Raw genomic sequence first — 21,464 nt, 5'->3', positions numbered from 1 at the left:
AATGGTCCATAGGTCATAGAAGTTTCTTTCAGGAAGACAATTTGGGTCTTTAGGAACATGAAACATAAGGAGACTTCAGAATAAAGAAGTGAAAAACAAAAGGCCTGTTTTTGTATAAAATTGTGACTGTGAAAGGATACACACTTACGTCTTAAATTCTGAATATAGTGCAGGAAAGTCACAATGTGGACACACTGTCCAGTCATTTTTCAACATGTGCCGGCCCTGGAAACAGTACATTTAAGAGTAAAATTCATCTTTGTTTTAAAAATCCCAGTATTAAATTATAACAATTACAATTAAAGCCAGGCCTCTAAATTATGAAATTATTGGTATTTCCTATAGGTGTGTAATTGCCTAGAAAGAGATGGTATCAGAAGTACTATAGCTAGACTTGACTTACCAGATTCATGTTTAAAGACAGAATAATCTTTAATTTTTTTTTTTACATCATTACCTGAATTTATTTTCCTTTAAAACAGAGTTTACATTAGCCCAGTGATGAACAAATAATTTTTTGACAGTTGGTTTTAATAAAAACTACCAGAGGGCTGGGGCTGGGGCTGGGGCTCAGTGGTTGAGTGCTTGCCTAGTACGTGTGAAGCAATGGGTTCAACCCTCAGCACCACATAAAATAAATAAATAAATAAAGGCTAAAAAACCCCCCACAATTATTAAAACAACAACAACACTAAACTACCATTTATGAAATGCTGTAGCATGTCAGATGTTGTCGTAAGACCTTGTTAGGACATGTTATCTTTTCAGTCTAGTCAATCTCAGTAGGAAGGTCTTATTATAGATTCGTGTAGCAAGGTACAGGAAATGGCACCATGTTGTGGTCTAATAAGTGTTAGGAAAAACTTTGAGCCCACAGCTGCTGATCCTCATCTGCCCAGCTGCCCTGCAGTGCCTTCTGGCCAGTGCCCTAGCTTACATATGCTTTGAACATAACTTCCAACTTTGCTGACCATGAAATTGTATGCTAAGTGTGGCAGGAAATTGGAAGGATAGGATTATTTCAGAAATGAAGAAAATGCAGAAGTATATCAAGTATTCAAATGAAAAGGGAAACTATTATCATAAAGAAACTTACTGTTGCAATGCAATAGGGGATGTTGTTTTTACATCCAGGACAGAGGAGTTCACACTCCGGGAGAAGAAATTCGCAGTATGGACACGGGGTCGTGGCCTCTTCTGTCTCAGATGTATCAGGTCTCCTGTGGAGGAACCATCACATGTCATTGACAAACACATTTCATAGAACATGGATAGCAAAAAGCACACTTGGGAAGGACTGTGTAACTACCAGTTTCTTCACAGGCAGACAGAGATTGGAGATGCTTCTCAGCTCCCTGCCACCCTTGATCCCGCTGTAGGGAAGAGAGAGAACCCAGGATTGCCCAGGTTCAGGAGTTAAAGAGTTCACAGCACTTACTTGGCGGAAAACAGGGAGGACTTGCTGTGTCTCTGCAGCGGTGAGCTTGATATTTTCCCTCTTTTCCTTTTTGTGTAGCTAAAGGGTTTTTTTAACGGCTCTCCAGCACTGTTCCAACAGAACTTGGTGACCATGGGAGAGTTGTAATTTTGTGCTGCCCAATACTGTGGCCACGAGTCATATACTTGATATATGTGAGGAACTAAGTTTCAAAGTTTATTTCCATTTTAATTAATCTAAATTTAAAGAGCCATAGGTGGCTAGTGGGTGCCATTTTAGACCACATAGCTGTGGACCACTCACTCGTGTGTGGAGAATGACAATCATCTTCTCAAAGCCAGGGCCTTGGCCAGCCTGCTCTACCTGTCCTCCATTTTACAGTTGTTCTCCCTTCCACGCTGGAAAGCGTACTGGGTCAGACTGATTTGGTAAACTTGTTAGCTTTTAAAAAAGGGAGTGTTCAGGTAGGCCCACCCAGTTTAAAAGTTCTCTGCCATGAGGATGGTCCCAGGGCCATCTGAAACTGAAGTGTTACCTGCTTCCATTTTCCTTGGCTGAGGCCTGGGTCACGTTTCCGGTACAGCTGAGTCCCTGGTCATAACTGTGACTAATCAGTATCCTAAGTGTCATCACTACTCTGGACAAGTTGTTTAGAAATGCTGCATGATTGCAACTAATCTTTCCTTTCGTAGACGGTATTACTACTTTTTCCTAGATTTCTGACCAGGCCACTAGCCTGCTTTCCGAAGTGAGGACATGCCTTATGTGCCTTTGGAAATGCACAGGATTTGGACTCAACTGGCAAAGGGCTGTTACAGAGTTTCTCACACTGAGAATGTGCACTACTTTATTTATTCCCCTGGCAGATGCTCCTTGCTAGTAGCCATTCATTCTCTCCTTCCTTGGTAAGAGAACTTGTTTCCACTCGGCAGTATGTTGTGTGGCAGAGCTGGCTAAGGAGGTGAACTGCGAGTCCTGAGGACGATGCCTTCCTGAATAACCAGGCAAAGACCCTTCCTTTAATTCCCTTACTTCTTCCCTCCTTGAATGGGAATGTGATGTCTGTAGGTGTGGCAGCTATCTTGCAATCAAGAGGAGGAAACTTTCATCTTGTGGAGAGCATAGCTGGATCTGTGCTTGGTGGTATCAGGACACAGTGGCACCAGCCCTGAACCATGATGCCTTGTGCAAGAGTCACATAAATCCTGACTTGTTTCAAGATTTTCTGTGCTTTGTAGCTGAATATAATCCCTTACCTGCTGTCTACTTTCTTATTGAGCCTGCGCATTAGCAGCTCTATTTTGAAAAATACCTCTGGGAAATGGGATTAGAGAGTAGAAATGGCTGTCTCTGCCTACCTGACCATTGCCTCGATCTTCTTTTTGTATTTGGCATCTATTTTGTTGCGGTACTCAGGCCTCATCAGCATAGCTGCAAAACTGAAAGCAGAGTTCTTCAGGCCTGCCCTGTGACACTCGATCACAGTAGACGTCAGTATGGGCACAATGTCTGCAATACAAATGCAACAGAGAAAGCACATGGCTCCCGTTCTCAGGGCACGGGCGTGACTCCATCCCTGGTTGCTAGAAAAACAGGTTCACACTCATCCAAGCTTAGCTTTTTCTGCAAACACCCACAGGTGATATATTTAATAAGGAAAGGACACCACCGTGTAGTCAGGCTAACTTATGTCTTTCCCTTGATTAACTTGTTGCTCTGGGACACTGGGACCAACAACCCTTGAGGTGACACTGGGGTGAGGCTCCTTCCACACCTGAGACTTTTTGCATCTGACAGGATTGCTGATAAATGGGTCTGGGAAGTTAATAACTTTATGCACTAATCTTTCTGCAGGCACCTAATTCTTCCTTCAGGACAGATAATCAGAATTACTGACTCAAAGAACATGATCTTTTAAAAATGACTCACTACTAATAGACAAACTGCTTCCTAGAAAGGCTACATCAGCTTCATTCCCACCAGCATGCATGAGAGGGCTTGTTCTGTCCTACCCTTTGCCAAATGATATTAAGTCCTTTTCTGTAACAAAAATACATTTAGAGAATGGGTTGGTGAGATTATGACCCATAGGCCAGATCTGGCCCTCTGACTTTGTTATGACCCATGAACTAAGAATGGTTTCTACATTTTAAATGGCTGAGAAGAGATCATAAGAATAATATTTTGTGGCATGTTAAAATTTTATGAGGTTCCAAGATTTCTGTGTCTAAAAAATAGTTCTGTTGGAACCCAGCCCTGCTCATTCATATATGTATTGTTCATGCAAAAATGTCAGAGTCGAATAGTTGAGGGACAAAGGACCCACAAAACCTAAAACATTTAACATGTGATCCATTATGGGAAAAAATAGGTAGATATCTGTCTATTATGGTACAGAGTCTTATCCATTTAAGAATATTGTCATGTCATGTCTTTTAGAATAACAGAACCTTTTTCAGAGAACATATCCTACTGTGGTTGAGAACATAGAATCAAACTTTTTAACTGACAATGTGATCTTGGGCAGATGGATGTTATTTTTCACTTTCTTTGCCCCAGTTTGCTTATCTATAACATGTGGAGAATGGTCCCCATGTGTGTAGAAGAGTAGCCACGTGTTCATGCTGGAGACCTTATCCTTAGACTAGACCTGCTTGAATGGTTGGCCCTTGACTTGTATCTGGGAAACTGGATTTAGGGAGAGTTCCCACCATTTCCAGAACGGATGAGTGGCTCCATGTGCCTAAAAATCTTTGTAGAAACAATGTGGTTTATGTGGATATTTGTTTCCTGGGAGGCTGGAAATTTTGGTACATGCCAGGCAGGGATTACCTGTATACATAGTATATAAAACACTGGCTGGCAGCTGAGTCTTTGAGTAGATCTCAAACTGCACTAGGGTGGACAGGTGGATAGTGAGCTCTTCACACAGTACTTACGTGATGGAAATTTGCTAATGTTGTTGGCCACCCGAATGAGCATGCGTGCCCCTTTCATGTGATCTCCATTTTTAACATGAATCTGAAATAAATGATACATTTTATTCTTACAGGCAACCCCAATTCATGCTTTGTTCCCCTAAACAACTTCTTCTTATTCTTATTATTATTATTGGTACTGGGGATTAAACTCAGGAGCCTCATCCCACTGAGCCACATCCTCAGCCCTGTTTATATTTTATTTAGAGACAGGGTCTTCCTGAGTTGCTTAGGGCCTCGATAAGTTGCTGAGATTGGCTTTGAATTCACAATCCTCCTGCCTCGGCCTCCCGAGCAACTGGGATTATAGACATGCAACGCACCACCTCACCTAACCCAAATAACTTCTTGATTGTGGCCCAGGACAGGGCCATTACGAGGTCCTTACAGCCTTTCTTGGCTGATACCACTGGCAATTTCTCCCTTACTACTTCTCCTTCAAACAGCTGCTGCCTGCCACAGTGGCCTTAGGTCTCACCTCTTCTATTCTATGCATTTTACTCTGCCCTAGACCCTTGAAATGAGTTCAAGTCCCTGGTCCATCTCTTACTGGCCATTATTAGAGGACTATTAATAGTAGTTAAATTTAGATGCTTGGTCTGACATATTTTGAAAAATGACTTCTTAGATGGTACGTGTACTTTCTATTTCATCATTATCAGTAGGCTCATGTCTTAAGTCCAGTTGGGTTGTCGTAGCCTGAGTGCTTAAACAACTAAGTCATTCCCCACAGTTCTAGAGCCTGGGAAGCCCAAGATCAAGGTGCTAGCTTCCCGTTCCTGTGTGAGGGCTCTCTTCTTGACTCATGGATGGCCTCCTTTGCACTATAGCCTCATGTGGGCTTTCCTACATTTATGTACACAGAAGGGAAAGGGCAATGGCAGATGGAAGGTCTGAGGTGGAGGGGTGTGGGTAAGATGAGGTGAAGCTGCAGAATTGGCAAAAGCCTGGCCAAAAAGCCACTGCAGTCACCCAGTGTGAGGTGAGGGGGCCCATAGAGGTGGGACAGTGGGATGGAGAGAAGTACAGTAGTCCCCTTCATCCACGGCTTTGCTTTCTACAGTCTTAGTTACCTGCAATCCACCTTGGTCCAAAAATATGCACATTTGTCTACTCTTCAGTGACCTCATTCACATAGTTAGAATATATTGCTATGAATGTTCTATTTTATTAGCTATTGTTGATCTCTTATCTGAAGCAGGGGAAGCCCTTCCTGCTTATTCTCCACAACCTTCCACTGATTCTGGGCCTCAACACTGCCCAGCCGAGCCACCGACACCTGAATGTCCTAGGCTGTCATTATCCCAGCTCTGAGGAGAAAGCCGCACCAAAGCCAAGTCCAGATTTCTCATGAAATGTATGTGGATGAATCTTTCTTCAGTCCTTTGTGGCAAAGATACCTTGACATTTGTGCATCAATGTATTCTTCCTTGAGAGGGTTTGATAGTTTGCTTTAGATACTACAAGCAGTCAAAGACCTAGAAAGCCTTGGAAATGCTTGGTGAGAGATTAGAGCTGAGGGGAAGAGTCACAAGGGTGCTCTCCAGCGAGAAGGGAGGAGAATGTCTGGATGGAATGGAAGGTGTCAGCCCTGGGGGCCAGAGAAGAAAAGGACTCAAGCAGCATCCCATGGCGTATGGTGGTGGACAGCCTGGAGGAGGAATCCCTCCCTATTTTTTGCTCCTCAGCTCCAACTGTTTCTAGCCTCCCTCAACACCTAAGGTTCCATTTTGCTTATCTGGGCTCCCACGACACCGGCGTCACCTCTCACGTTGGCAGCTGAGGAAAACCTTCCTGTTTGCAGCCACTTTCTCTAGGAAAGAAGGATCCTGCTGCTCTGAAGGGAAGTGGACTCCCCAGGGGCTGCGTGTTGGAGTTCTAAATGCCTTTTCCTATCAGTCAGCGCTGAGGACCCAGGTGTCTAATATGGTAACCATTAGTCACATGTGGCATTTAAACTTTAAAATCACATGAAGCTAAAAATTGAGTTTAGCAGTTACACAAGTGCTCCACAGACAGGCTGTCAGCTTTTGTACTGGACAGCACAGGTATATCACCACAGGAAGTTCTACTGGACAGTGCTGACACAGTAATCAGGGTTTAAATCAGTTTAAATTCAAGGTTACGTGAGGTCCTGTGGACTGGCCAGAGAACCAATTTATTACTAATATGCAAGGTACTTTGATCTAAGTGAAAATTTGGGAAAATACAAGTTAGATTCTGTCTGTACCTTTACAGAGATATGAGTGTACATATGGACCTACCCATGCAAACATACAACAGTGATTTATATTATATGAATAAGTATTTGAGATTTGCATGATCTATTTTGTTTCTATTGAAAATTGCTGATTAAAACCAATGTACAACTGGAAATAAATATGATCTAACTTGGTAAAACATTTAAAAATGTATGTACATGCATTTGAAGAAGCACAGAGGATATGTACAACATAATGTTAACACTTATATCTCAGTGACAGACTTCAAGCCTGAATGATTGTTTTCACCAAACTTTCTATATTCTCAAAAATTTTTAATGCATATTATTTTTCTATGTAGCTGAAAATGAAACAATATTAAAAACAGTGAAATTTTGTAAACTCTACTAATTTAGAATTAATAAACTAACAATTACTGGATAAATAAAAATGTTTTAAGTAAATTTGTTTTGTGGGCACAGCTAATATACCTAAATGCTTCCAAATAAATACAATATAGAAAGACTCACACAGCAAAGCCTGCTCCTTTCTTCCCTCCCGTCTGCTGGGGCTTGGTTCCTCTCACGCCCTGCCACTTTAGCAAGCCAGTTCTACCAGTCTCTTCAGTATGTCTCTCATTATTCTGCAGTGAACAGCTAGGCATTCTTTCTTTTCACACATAAGGCAGCATATTGTGGCATTATTCTGGGTCATTCTAAGGGCCTCACCTTCACCAGTATATAACTGTGCAGGATCATGAGGTTGGTGGCCATCTCAGAGGGAATTTTGATCTTCTGGGATTTAAGTTCTGCGTACATGCTGAAGAGAACATCATGTGCATTCCGATAGTTTCCTTGAAAAAAGGCGGTAAAATGACATGACTGCAAAGGATGTCATCTGAGGAGTTTTATGGGCCCTCATTTTATAAGTGAAATTGCTAATCTTGTTTTTAGTAACATTTTAACCTTTTCTTCTACATAGTAACCTAGTAGTGTTTCCTATTCCATATTATTAACATCCAGCCAGTCCCTCGGGAGAAGATGGGGCTGCCCTCCCAGATGATTCACTCTTCCTCAGGGCAACCACCTGACCCCAAAGTCCGCTGGGTCAGTGAGTTCTGAGTCCTTCAGATTCCATCCGGCTCCCTTCCTCGTGCCTGCCCTGAGTGCCTCTCATTTTCCTCCGGGCAGTAGTGTCCTAACCAGTGTTTCTCCTGAGCTTCATTCAGATGTCAGAGTCCTTCCAAAACTTCATGCCTCACCAGAAGCCTAACACCTCCAGGTCACACCCTTGCAAAAACCCTCCAATGTAAATTCCTGAGCAGAGGCCCTGAGCCCGGCAGATCTGCCCCCCCATGCCCAGGGTCATTGCCTTCTCCTGTTGCTGCCCGCCTGGGGATGTGATAGTCTGGCTGCCCCTCTCTCAGCACACCCCCTTTCTCTTCATCTCTCTCCTTTCCAACTCAGCTGGAGCCCTTGTTGCCACCCTCATTACCATTCTCCAACTGTCACCACCCCTAGCCTTTGGGATGCCCTGGACCCCCACTCCTAGTGTCTTTTTTATTATATTTCTCTTTTCTAGTCTAGCACTTGTCAGCCTGAATAACAACTCAGAATTCACTTTTTTTTTTTTTCTCCCATCGAATTGTGAACCCTCGAGGGCAGAACTGTGGCCCAGTTCTGTATCCCGAGCTCCTAGCACACATCTGACAGGTGTGAAGTCAACATAAGGTGAATAAAGTACTGTGTTTATTGCATATTTCCTAGAATTGTGTTCCATATATATGAATATCTAAGAGAACTGGCTTGCAAAGAATTCTGACTTATTCAATAACTATTTACAAAGCATATAAGGGAACCATAGAACATTCTGGAGTTTCCATAAGTAGTCCTGCAGATCACAAAGAACCAGGTCCATAGTAATATAGTATGATTATCTTCTACCATCTGATATCTCTTACACGGTTAAGGTCAAACACATGGAACTGAAAGGAAATGCCATTGTAGGAGGGGGCTGTGGGCTGGGAAGGTCAGAGGAGTCGTCCAGAGTCAGGAACTGTAAGGTTGCAAAGGACGGCTGAACGAGTGCCCCACAGGAGAAGGATCAGTCCAGTTACTCCATGTCCCTCTGTGACAGCTATTATTTTATTTCTCTGAAACCTAGAAATGGCAACTTCCTACTTTCTTTCTTTTTTTTTTTTGGTACCAGGGAATGAACTCAGGGCACTCAACCTCTGAGCCACATCCCTAGCCCTATTATGTATTTTATTTAGAGACAGGGTCTCACTGAGTTGCTTAGCACCTTGCTAAATTGCTGAGGTTGGCTTTGAACTTGCAATTCTCTTGCGTCAGCCTCCTGAGCTGCTGGGATTACATGCATGCACCACCGTGCCTGGCTATTTCCTTATTCTTCTGGATTCAAAGCAAGTCTAAATTAGAATCTGCCTCCTTTTTTTTTTTTTTTTTCTGTCAGAAAAGGGCTTGGGGCTTGATTCTACCATCTATTTGGGTAGAAAAAGAACTGTTAGGGACCTGGGGCTGGAGAGGCAGCTCAGTGTTAGCATACTGGCCTAATATGTGTGAGGCCTGGGTTCAAATCCCAGCACTATAAAAAGCCCAAACCAAAACAAACAAAATGTACATGTGAGGCACTTACCAGCAGACTGCTCTTCTCTGGCAATTATAATGGCGGTCCGGGCAGCCTCTCGGTACTGTTTTAGAGCCATGTACAAGCGGAACAGGTATTTGGCGTCCTATCATACAAACCGTTAGAGAAACATCATTTTCTTCATTAGCTAAGGGGAAAAACACCTATGATTCTACACTTAGAATCACATTCATCTGCCAGTAACTGAGAATTGATACTGTTTTTAAAAACCCAATAAAGGAAAAAATAAAAAATAACTAGGAAAAAAAAAAACCACAATAAAGGAATTTGTTCAGAGGTTCATATGTACCCAGTAGCCCTTTAAGTACTCAAGAAATATTAACTCTGTTAAGTCCTTCGGCCTGCCCCAGGAGAAATGGTTATTATTCTAATTTCATAGATGAGAAATGATATAATAGGAGAGGGGCAGAGCCAGGGTTTGGACCATTATGGTCTGGATTCCAAGTCTCTGTTCCCAACCCTGCTTCACAGAGGATGTTTTATATATTTGGAGGGAAATGCATTCTTACACAATATACCAGCTTTCCAAGATTGAAAAAAATTTAAAACTCATATAAATTCTCTGTTCTATAAAAATTTTCTTTGGCCTTTGATCACTTTATTCCTATCCTAGTTTGAGACTTTTTCTTCTTGTTTTCTTTTTTTTTTTTTTTGTACCAGGGATTGAACCCAGGGGTTCTTAACCACTGAGCCATATCCCCAGCCTGTTTAGTTTTTATTTTAAGTCAGGATATCACTAAGTTGCTTTGGGCCTCCCTATGTTGCTGAGGCTGGTTTTGAACTCATGATCCTCCTGTCTCAGCCTCACAGGCTGCTGGGATTACAGGCCTGTGCTTGAGAGCCTTTCATCATGTATTTGATGCTGCTTTCCAGGTTATTGGAATAAGTGGACAGAGTGGGAGGTGGTTTGGATCAGACCAAGGACCTGTGTCCTTTGGCAAGTCAATTTAGCTTCTCTGGGTCTCAGTGGCTTAATCTGTTAAATAAAGGAAATGGACTCAGGCATCTACCTGCTCTCCAGCTGTGAGACTGTACAGCCCTCTTTAAATCAGTGACTTGAGTGGTCAAGCAGCATTCCTTGTCCATAAAAGCAAGCGGGAGAACCTGTTCCTGGCATTCTGAAAGTCTGTTCTCACCAGGACAGGGAGAAGACCAGTTTCTGCAGGAACTCTCAGGGAGTATTTTGAAAAGATACTCTTTGCAATTAATTTCTACTTTAAAGTGAGTTGTTTTTATGCTTAATATGATTTTTGTTAATGTCCATAATTTTAAAAATTCAAACAAAGCACACCAATTTTTAGGGACCAGTGAAACAGCGATTGTTTTCATAATTCCCAGCTAAACTAAACTAAAACAAAAGTCAAGGTGCTGGTGTTTTCTGGAGGGATGCAGCTATTTCCCAGGTGGACTGCTAACTTGAAAGAGTAAATATACATGCTGGGTGCGATGGTGCACACCTGTAGTCCCAGTGGCTCGGGAGGCTGAAGCAGGGGGATTGCAAGTTCAAAGCCAGCCTCAGTAATGGCGAAGCACTAAGCAACTCAGTGAGACCCTGTTTCTAAATAAGTATAAAATAGGTCTGGGGATAGGCTGAATGCCCCTGGGTTCAATCCCTAATACCCACCCACCCACCAAAAAAGAGTGAACATCCATAACATCTTCCAACACTTGGGTCTGTTTAGATGAGCTGCAGCTAATTTCAGAGACAAATTTTCAAGCCCATGTTCCAAAGGCTTGATAGCTGATAGGTGAAAGCTGGGCTGAATGAAGACATGAGCACCCCACAGAGCAGAGCCTCCCCTACCTTGGGCAGGCCGTCACTCTCCCCCATCAGGTGGTCGATCAGCTGACTGGTCAGCAGTTCATCTTTGGCCTGGCCAACCTGTTTTGTAAAGAAAAAAACCCCAGCAAATCAGCACCTTAAACCTAGCAGGAGGGGAGAAAGACAATCATTTGCTGTGGATGTGGAATAAAAGAATACATGGAAGTATCTATAGTAAAGTGCTGGAAACATAGACTCAGAGTCTTTAGTTGCCAATAAAAATCCATCTTTAGAAACTGTAACTTTACTCAGCTGATGTTTCTTTGTACAGAGAATATGCTTCTTAGGTTTCAATAAAAAAATCTTAAGATCAGTGTAGCAACATCTTGCAAAAAGCATCACATCTTGAGCACAAGACCTGGGCCTTTCACAGGTGCATCTCCCTAATCAAAACAATCTGAAATCTAAAACTTTTTGAGGGCCAACATGATGCCCAAAGAGTTTTGGATTTTGTAGCATTTCAGATTTTAGTATGCTAATTAATCTATGCCGGCATTCCAAAATCCAAAACTGAAATCTAAAACACTTCTAGTTCTAAGCATTTTGGGTAAGGGATATTCAGCTTGCACAACATCACCCTTCTGAGTGCCTGGCCCTTGCAGCGGCTCCCTGAGGACACCCCTGCAGGCGGGGCTCAGTGTCAAGGAGCAGCCACAGAGCCCAGAGGGGGTAGGCAGCTGGGAAACTTGGATGAGGTTCTGGTGAGGACCCTGGCTTACAGATCTCTTAGAAATCATCTCCACAAAGTTGAGAGTGAAACCACTCCAGTGGGGGGTATCGATCAGGAAAACAGTATGCCATACTGGAAGGTATGATGATATTAGTGGCTTTAAAATAAGAAAAATGGAGGGAGATCTTTTTTCCTTGTGTACATAAATGGAGGAAAGCCCACGTGAGGCTACAGTGCGAAGGAGGCCATCCACGAGTCAAGAAGAGAGCCCTCACACAGGAATGGGAAGCCAGCCCCTTGATCTTGGGCTTCCGAGGCTCTAGAACTGTGGCAACCCAACTGGACTTAAGACGTGAGCCTACTGATAACGATGAAATAGAAAGTACACGTACCATCTAAGAAGACATTTTTCAAAATATGTCAGATCTATGTCTGATCAAGTATCTAAATTTAACTACTACTTAGTAGGAAATATAGGGAAATTATGCCACAAGGATATATCAATTAAATCTAAATGTCAGAAATTCCTCAGGAAAAATAACCCATTTTCTTAACAACTGAAGGTGGGGTTAGGAGATAGGGCAAAAGAGGGGAGTGGAGAAGGAGATTAAAAGAGGCATAGGGTTCATCTACCAAACGTAACACAAGGACTTTGCTGGAGACAGATGTGAACTAACCTGCTGTAAAAGAGCATTTATGTGAGAGTTGGGAAATTTGAGCCCTAGCTGGGCATTTGACATTATCAAGAAATCATTGTTGGAGCAATTGGGATCCTGATACAGTGCTGGTGAGAACATGAAGTAGTGCAGCTGCTTTGGGAAACAGCTGTGCAGTTCAACAAAAATGTTAAACAGTTTGCATGTGGCCAAGCAATTCCACTCCTATGTAATATATCCAAAAGAAAACACGTTCACACAGAAAATTGCACACAAGTGTTGACATCAGTATTATCCATAAAAGCTCAAAAGTGGAAGCAATTCAAATGTCCAACTGATAAACATATAAACAAAATATGATATAGTCATACCATGGAATTTCATTAAGCCATAAGAAGGTATGGAGTCCTGATACATAAGACAACCTGGATAAGTCTTAGACATTAAGCTAAACGGAAGACTACACCAAGGACCATATGTTGTATGCATAATTCTATTTGTAGGAAATGTCTAGAATAGGCAAATCCATAGTAATTTAAAATGGATTATAACATACACTACATATAATAAGTAAGATAGTGTGGTAGTGGTGAAAAGATAACTAAAATAACAGAAGAAACTTATGAATCAAAAATCAAAAATAAAATCAATTATACATATTGGTCATTTCATCTACGACAAACACTCTATGGTAATTCAGTGGAGAAAGAATGACATTTTGATAAGTGGCACTAGGTCAAGTAGATAACCATATGCAAAAGAAAGATTTTTGACCCCATCTCATGCCATACCCCAAAATGAATTCGGTAGGCACAGACCTAAATGAGAAAGCTAAAATGATCAAACTTGTACATAAAAGCACCGGGGAGATATCTTCATGACCATAGAATGAACAAAATTTCTTAAATAAATAAGCATTAACTACAAAAGATTCCCAAATTAGACTTTATCAAAACATAAGAATTTTTGTTCATCAAGACACCATTAGAAAATAAAGATAAGCTATATCTTGAATGATTTATATTGTGTGCGTGTGTGTGTGTATGTAGTGAAAAGACTGATATGCAGGATATGTAATAAAATCCTACAAATCAGTAAGGATGAGTAGATACAATTCAAAATTGGAAAAAAGACAGAAGAGTACTTCACAAGAGAGGATATTCAAATAGACCATAAATATGAAAAGGTGTTCTATATTGTCAGTCATTAGAAAAATGAATAAAAGCCATAATGAGATATCACTACACATCTATCCGAAGAGCTAAACTGAAATAGACCAGTAAGTGTTGGTAAAGATGAGGAGGGACTAAAATATCTCACTAGAATGTAAATTGGTATGACCACCTTGAAAAAAAAATGCTTGGCAGTATCCACTATCGCTAAAAACATGTATACCCTATAACTGATAGTTTTCCTGGAGGCATACCTAATAAAACTGAGTGCTATGTCCACCAAAAGGTATGAACTGCTTAAGGCAGCAGCTTTATTTATAATAAGCCGAAGCTAGAGATAACCCAAATGCCCACTAACAGTGTAAGGGATAAATAAGTCGTGACATAGTTGTATAGTAGACTACTACACAGCAGTGAGTAAGAACGGCCCATTGCTACCTGCAACAGGAGACACATTCCCCTACGTAACACTGATTCAAAGAAACTGAACACAAAAGGCTACACATGCCTGTCTACATTTGTATGAAGTTCATCACGGGTAAAACTATTCTCTAAGGACAGGAGTCAGGATTGTTGCCCTGGGTGGGGGTACTGGCTGGGAGGTGACATGAGGGCGCCTTTTGTAGTAGAACTGAAGATCTGTGAGAGTCACCCAGGTTGACATGTAGGAAAATACTGATCAAGTTGTACACACAGGCTCTGTGAACGTCACTGTTATGCAAGTTACAACTAAAGAAAACCCACAGGGCCTTTCTTTTTGTGGTGCTGGGGAGCAAACTGAGGGCCTCAGACCCACTAGGCAAGCACTCTACCACTGAGCTACCTGACCAGCCCAGGTTCTTATCTTTTAGACAAAGATTTTTATCCAGAATGGAAGTGATGTGATGACGGTGATCTACTTTAAAATAATCCAAGGAAAGAAGGTGGAGCATGAATAAAATAGTACTGTCCATGTGTGGGCAGCTGTCGGGTGTGGGAGTTTGTTACACTGTTTGGTCTTCTTCTGCATATATTTGGAAATTTCTTCAAAGAGTTTTTAAAAACACTGGCATTCTTGAAGGTTTCATTGTAGAGTTTACTTACAGTTTCTATTGCCATTTCTATTGCCATATTATCTTCTGAGCTCGGGCATTTCAGGAAGTGTTTCAGTGCCTAAAATGGGAAACGTACAGCAATTAAACGTCTTTAGACTGAGCTCACAATAGGAAAAACAAAATTTCCACATACAAATTAATTAGTTTGTGAAAAAAATCTTCATCTCCCCAGGGGCCTGCACAGTGCTGGATCTTAAATATAAACTTCAAAGATTGGGGGGGAGTTTAAAAGAAATGGAAGGATCCAGTTAACCCTCTGAAGAATCTTATTCTACTTTTGATGAAATGCAAATACAAACTAAGCCCTCTTGCAGGAGGAAGATCTAGTGACTTTCATTCATTCTTTCAACAAATATTTATTGATTACTTGTAACTGTATGTGGGGCTGTGGGAGAGCCGGTGTATAGCAGGAATGCTCTGGTATGTGTGGCCCTGCCTTTTATGTTAGGTACCATCTAACTGGGGAGAGATCTGTGTGATGCGATAATAAAAGGAACCAATTATTTTAAGTCCCAATTGCCCAATTCCTGAACATCAGACCCATAAAGAAATTAAAAAGCTTAAAAGACAGGTGTGGCCAGTTGGTATTATAAGTGCTCTGAGGAAGCTAAGATGGTTATGCAGGGGGGACAGTCCAAAGGTGGCAGAGGAGGGGAGAGGCCTGCAGGATGGATGGGTGTGTGGTCGGTGGTGAAGGGAATGAGAGGAGCCAGAGGGAGGAGGGGGTTGGTAAAGGGCTGGCTGAGAGAACCTAGTGTGGTGCTTCCATAGAAACAGCTGGAGCCAGATTGGGAGGCTCAGGCTGGCTGGTCAAATTCTGGAAATTCCTTTTGAGTGCCAGCTGAGGAGGTAGGCCTTTTTCTAAGAGGCAGAAACAGTAAACTGGTGGCCTGTAGGCGAAATTCACACACATGTGTTTTCTCTGGCTTGTGAGGTATTCTGCAAATATCTGGACCCAGATTTTAAGACTGGCAGACCCAGACTTCTGTTTCCCTTGAAGCATCATATGATCTGGTACTGCTGGACTCCTGAATGGCCCTGATGTGCTGGAGGTGGGCAGCAGCTGTCCCCTTCAGACAAGGCACGTGCCAGCCAGCCTTGACAGTCAACACTCAGCTTCACCCCCCAGATGAACTCATGGTGTCTCTTGTTTGGACAGTTTCCCCGCCTGAGGCAAAGCAAGTACTGTTTGGGGGGTAATGAAATGAAGGATGAGTTTCACGCAGAGAAACTAAAAATAGGGAAAGTAGGAAACTATCAGAATAATCAGAAGAAAGGTCATCTGGGCTCTGGGTTGATGGCAGTTAGAAAGAAAGGGACAATGTGAGAGATTTTAGGAAGATGGTGACAGTTTGTGGAGAGAGACGATTTCAAGGTTGAGTGGTGCAGCTCAGTGGGTGGTAGAGCATGTGCTCAGTGTGCACAAGGCCCTGGGTACAAACCTCAGGGCCAAGGACAACGAAAAAGGTGGACAGATCCCAAATCTGGGTGTTTGGAAACATATTAGCATTTTAAAACATTTCCCATAATCATTCCTGTGGAGTCCAGGAATGTGTTCTTGGCAAATACTAACTCGGGAATACTGGCCACATAGCAAGAAGAATTTTCCAGCCTGAAAATGTCTCTTTTCTCCTTCAAAGTACAAGGCAATACTTTGGTAGTCTTCGTTAGTCGTGTCTTCGGAACCTACAACATAAGTTGGTTGAGTAAAATACGTGAGCAGAACTTGTTTACCTTTTATTGCTAACTAAAAAAAATTCTAAGAAGTGATCTAAAAACTGGAGACTAAAACCCTTAGTGTCTGTTTTCATCAGAAGACATTCATCATCATCACCCTGCATATCAACTCTGCTCCATCTTTGTTTCATTCTAAACAGGACTTGGGAGAGAAAATGATGAATCCAGGTTATGATTCGTTATTAGCATTTGAGTTTTTTTTCATTCTTTGAGTCTTGAAATCTCAATTCCTAAAACAACAAGAACCACGATGACTATGACCACAACCGCAATCTGCCTAGAGCTTCAGAGGCCAAGTCAACCCAACACAGACGTGACCCACCTCCCTTTCCCAGCATGGCCTGGTTTGAACAACAGTCTGTGTGTGCCAGACAGCAGGGAAAGAGGGTATCCAAAATGGCCAATGAGGGGAGTTACCATTATTACTGTTCTTCTCTTACTGTTTTCTTTTGGTTGAGGGCTTTTAAATTTATTAAGCACAGAGAAAGAAGGGCTCCACAGCTCCACAGGTTCCAACTCATTACATACACTTACCCATGGCAGCTCAGTGGGTAACAACAGTTACCCATAATAGCCCTACAAGTCCAGCCCAAGGGAGATACAGAGTTTCTAAGAGAAAGGTTGGACACTGTACCCTATGGGAAGATTCTCTCTCTCTCTCTCTCTCTCTCTCCATCTCTATCTATCTCCATCTCTATCTCTCTATCTATGAAAACTTAGATGATTTAGTGCAATGGTCACTTATAATGTTGGGACAAACATCCATCAAGTGAAACATTAGCAGTTCTAAAGTTGCTTTTATCTCTACTTCTTTTTTCCTCTTTAGCTTTTTATTTTCTTCAGTTATCTCAATGACTTCCCAACAAATGTTTTCTTAAAGATGGAGACAGAAAATTTCTCATGAGTTTTAACAATTTAGGGTCATTTTGTGAATTTTAAAAAAGAAAATAACACAAAAAGACAAATATTTTCTGATTCCACTTACATGAGGTACCACGAATAGTCAAATTCACAAAATAGAAAGTGGTTACCAGGAGGGGAATGGGGAGAGAGTACAATGGGTACAGAGTTTTAGAATGCGATGATGAAGTAGCTCCATAAATGTGTGGTGGTGACAGTTGCACTACAATGTGAACGTACTTAATGCTGGAAATCAAACCCAGGGCCTCACACCTGCAAGTGTGAAGGAAGACAGTGACAGTGACAGTGACAGGGTGGAGAGAGACGATTTCAAGGTTGAGCACTGTGGTGCAGCTCAGTGGGTGGTAAAGCATGTGCTCAGTGTGTACAAGGCAAGTGCCACTGAGCCACATCCCCAGCCCCAGAACCGAGCAGTTTTAAATAGAAATTTTAGGTAAGGACTATTTTACCACAATGAAAAAAGGCTAAAGGAAGACAACACAAATAAATTATATGGTTCATGATATAAAGGTCTAAAAATTATTTCAGTAATTTCTAAGAACAGTGGCAAGCATGCCAAAAAATATCACTTTTCATCAAAATAATCATATACATTCATATATCTTTCTTTCTTTTTTTTAAAGACAGATTTCACTAAGTTGTTGAGGCTGGCCTTGAACTTGCAGTCTTCCTGCTTCAGTCTCCTGAGTAGTTGGGACTACAGGCCTTCAGTGCCCAGCTTTAGTAATCAAATATTCTTTTTTTTTTTTTTTTTTAACCAGGGATTGAACCCAGGGGTGCTTTACCATTGAGGCATATCCCCAGCCTTTTTTCATCTTTTGAGACAGGGTCTCACTCAGTTGCTTAGGACCTCGCTAAGTTGATGGTAAGAGTCAAAGTGTTTCTATGATAAAAGCTTTTAGAGAACGTAGAGAAACAATGATATTTACCAATAATGTCTGCATAAATTTCCATTTTGTTGTGTTGCTGGGCCAGGGTGAAAGCTTCATTGTTACATTTGGACATGACAAGAAACTGGATGGCAGACCCATAGTCACCCAGCTGTAGAAAAAACCTAAAATAAAGTACTTCAATTAGCTTGACCCTTATATAAAATAAGTCTGTGATTTACAAAATAAAATCGTTTTTAATCAGGAGAAATCACTTAAAAATAAAAATTTATTACATAAACTGCAGTCCTCATTATATGCTTATTATACTAGACAATCAAATGCTAATGCTGACCATTCACAAACAACCTTTTTTTTTTTTTTTTAATATTTATTTATTTTTTTAGTTATCGGCAGACACAACATCTTTGTTGGTATGTGGTGCTGAGGATCGAACCCGGGCCGCACGCATGCCAGACGAGCGTGCTAGCGCTTGAGCCACATCCCCAGCCCACAAACAACCTTTGGATTTAAATACCTAGAGCTGATTTAAAAAATCAAAAAGAATAAATATTCCTTTCAAATTTAAGTATTTGACAGTGGAGGCAGGGTCCTTCTTTTACAGTTAGTTTTTGGAAGTCCAAAAGTGTGAATGCACTGTGTTACCTGGCTACCATCTTGGCCCCATCCAGAGACTGGGTCTCTCTGACGATGCTGACGGCCTTCTCCGGGTTGTTGAGGTGGTCCAGATAGATGCGGATCACACTGTTCCACTGCTTGGCGTTCTCGTAAGCCAGGACAGCTTCTTTGTATCTGTAAGAAATACTTGGTTGAGATAAACTTTCCCAACACTGTCAGTTTAGGAGGGAAATAACAATAAGTGTTTGGGTCACTTTCCTATTGTGTTGCAATCGTTGCTTGTTTTCCTTAAACATCCTTTTATTTCATCAGAAAAAACAGCAGGAACTCTCCCACTAAAATATGTTCTTTGTAAGGGTTTGATAAACAGTAAAAGGCCAATATTGAATTGTATTTTTCCTCACTTGAATCAAAGTTATATAATTTCTTTATATGTTACTGTTTTTTTCCTTTTTGAGTGAGAATATTAAAATAGCAATATAGGATTATTTTATAAAACATAGATAACATAATTTTTCACAATTATATATGCCTAACAATGATATAAAGTCTTTGTGTGTTGACCTCTAGATGGCGCTCAGGACTTCTTTTCGCTTGAACTAATTCTCCAACTCTTTCCATCTCAACAAGACTATTAGTGTATCTCTCCATTTCCTAAGTTACTTTTCAAAAAGTGAAGGGTATCACTAATATTTAAAAGTCTCTTAGTACAAACTTCCAAAGTGAAATCTACACTTCCATCATTCATGTAAAATAAGTGCATTTCCACAGTATGGTTATTAGTTTAAAATACATTTTCCAAATATGGTGACAGTTTTATTACTGTTCATGGGGTGAAACTTTTTCATATTTAAACACATGCAGTTTTATAACTGTATTTCCTCCGAGACTTGCCTTCTTGTCTTGAGCCTCTTTTCCAATATTAGTGTTTTTGAGTTTCTTATACTATATTAAGCTGGAGAAGGTCATAGCGCATTTAATATTCATTATTCATTTCTAGATTTTCATACTGTTTTATGGTTTAAACAGCACAGCCAGCCTTGTGTGTGGAATTCATGGTTCTTTACTTTTTTTTCCTTCTATATCTCTAAGTTATCCTCCTTAATAAAATGATGATCACTTAATTCCATTTTCATGCCTTATTAGGCCAAATTTCCACTTCCTCCATTTACCTTCAAATACAAAGATATCCCAGTCTATATCTGAATACATAAAGGAAGGCATGAGGTATGAGATGTAGAAAGATGTTGAAGACTGTCGTTTCAGACCAGCATTATATATAAAGGATGTTTTCTATCTTTCTCTTCTTTGTCTTTCTTAGAGTGTTGTAAATGTTAAAGATTAATTGATCAAACTTCTTTAAGTTTGTATAAATTTAAGAAATTGTACAAACCTTCCGTCTGCTTCTTTAGCTTTGGCATACTGCAAGTGGATCTTAGGAGAAGAAACATGAGGCAGAAGCTCACCAACCTTTGCCCTAGAGAAGTAGACACAAGGAATGATATCAACACTGTGCTCCCTCAAGTAGCTGCATATAAACAAATGCTAGATTTTAGGATTAAAAAAACAATTATCTGCTGGGCACAATGGCATATGCCTGTAATACCAGTGATTTGGGAGGCTGAGGCCAGTCTGGGCTAACAAAAATGGCTGGGGATATATAGTGCAGTGGAAGAGCACCCCTCCCCCTGGGCTCAATTCTTGGTGCCAAAAACAAAAACGAAAAAACAGTTATGATCTTTCAAAAATCTTGGCTGCAATAGGAAAAAGTAAACTTAATTGCTTTGCCTCTTGTTAGTCCCTATGTGGGAAGATAAAGGTTAGTTAATTAACTCTCTTGGGTTTTGTTTGTTTTTTCCTTGTAATTTATCTGTTTAGGGACATTCTCATACAAAATCAGCAAAATGTGCTGTTCTTTGGGCAAAGGCTATTCATGTGAACTAAGTAGTAAAAACAAGATGGCAGGCACGGTTGGGGGGAACAGAGTGTCAGGTAGAAAGACTGGCAAGGAGACAAGTGGGGAAACCCCAACATATTAATTTCCAAACCTGCCTGGAAACGAACCATCACCAGCTCTTACCAGTTCTTACAGCGGATGTAAACAGAGGCTGCTTTGTCATAGTACTGGCCTTTTTCATACAGTTGAGCTGCTTCTGAAAATTGCTAAAATCATACAGGATCATTAAGGTACTAAATTTGTTACGTGTAAGAACCATGTGAACATTTGTGCAGAGAAAGGACTACCTTCATATTTTCCAATATGGCTCCACAGTCTCTTTTAAGAACCCTGCTGGGGTGCTTGAGGGCTTGATTGACCCCTCTGCGTATGTCTCCCATTCTTATGGACATCTGGGCCACTCCAGCCAGGCACACTTCATCGTGCTCCTGAAATGATGGAGCAAAGACTAATGAGTCAGATCCTATTTTATCTGAAGCAGATGTACAGTAGAACATTCTGTGAGGATGGGAATCTGTGTCTGCCCTGTCCAACATGGTAGCCAATAGTTACAAGTGCCTACTGGGCATTTGAAATATGATGAGTGTGAAAGAGGACTGAATTTTCAATTTGATTAGATAATTAATTCGAACAGCTACATGTA

General features: G+C 41.1%; 2 protein-coding genes across 3 annotated transcripts in view; one reads left to right on the top strand and one right to left on the bottom strand.

Moving 5' to 3' along the window:
• Positions 1–21,464, bottom strand: part of Wdr19 (WD repeat domain 19) — a 71,245-nt gene that overhangs the window by 5,736 nt on the left and 44,045 nt on the right. The window contains exons 22-35 of the mRNA XM_076864455.2: positions 21,109–21,249; positions 20,945–21,027; positions 20,258–20,341; positions 18,892–19,038; positions 18,286–18,410; positions 16,272–16,384; positions 14,688–14,756; positions 11,089–11,166; positions 9,273–9,369; positions 7,346–7,470; positions 4,378–4,459; positions 2,797–2,947; positions 1,097–1,220; positions 149–225 (exon numbers count right to left, since the gene is read on the bottom strand). Of these exons, the coding sequence (XP_076720570.1) occupies positions 149–225; positions 1,097–1,220; positions 2,797–2,947; positions 4,378–4,459; positions 7,346–7,470; positions 9,273–9,369; positions 11,089–11,166; positions 14,688–14,756; positions 16,272–16,384; positions 18,286–18,410; positions 18,892–19,038; positions 20,258–20,341; positions 20,945–21,027; positions 21,109–21,249 (1,496 nt within the window). The remainder of the gene's footprint in view (positions 1–148; positions 226–1,096; positions 1,221–2,796; positions 2,948–4,377; positions 4,460–7,345; positions 7,471–9,272; positions 9,370–11,088; positions 11,167–14,687; positions 14,757–16,271; positions 16,385–18,285; positions 18,411–18,891; positions 19,039–20,257; positions 20,342–20,944; positions 21,028–21,108; positions 21,250–21,464) is intronic.
• Positions 1–21,464, top strand: part of Rfc1 (replication factor C subunit 1) — a 108,072-nt gene that overhangs the window by 78,746 nt on the left and 7,862 nt on the right. The window contains exon 26 of one of the 2 annotated variants that reach the window (XR_013092143.2): positions 5,615–7,099. The exons of the other annotated variant lie outside the window; for it this stretch is intronic. The gene's annotated coding sequence lies outside the window, so the exon portion shown is untranslated. Of the gene's footprint in view, positions 1–5,614; positions 7,100–21,464 lie in introns of those variants that run through there. 2 annotated transcript variants of the gene reach the window in all.

The sequence above is a fragment of the Callospermophilus lateralis genome, chromosome 8 (genome assembly GCF_048772815.1).
Source record: "Callospermophilus lateralis isolate mCalLat2 chromosome 8, mCalLat2.hap1, whole genome shotgun sequence".
Taxonomy (NCBI): domain Eukaryota; kingdom Metazoa; phylum Chordata; class Mammalia; order Rodentia; family Sciuridae; genus Callospermophilus; species Callospermophilus lateralis.
Note: the sequence above shows the minus strand (reverse complement) of the source record. Positions and strands in the feature narration are given on the sequence as shown.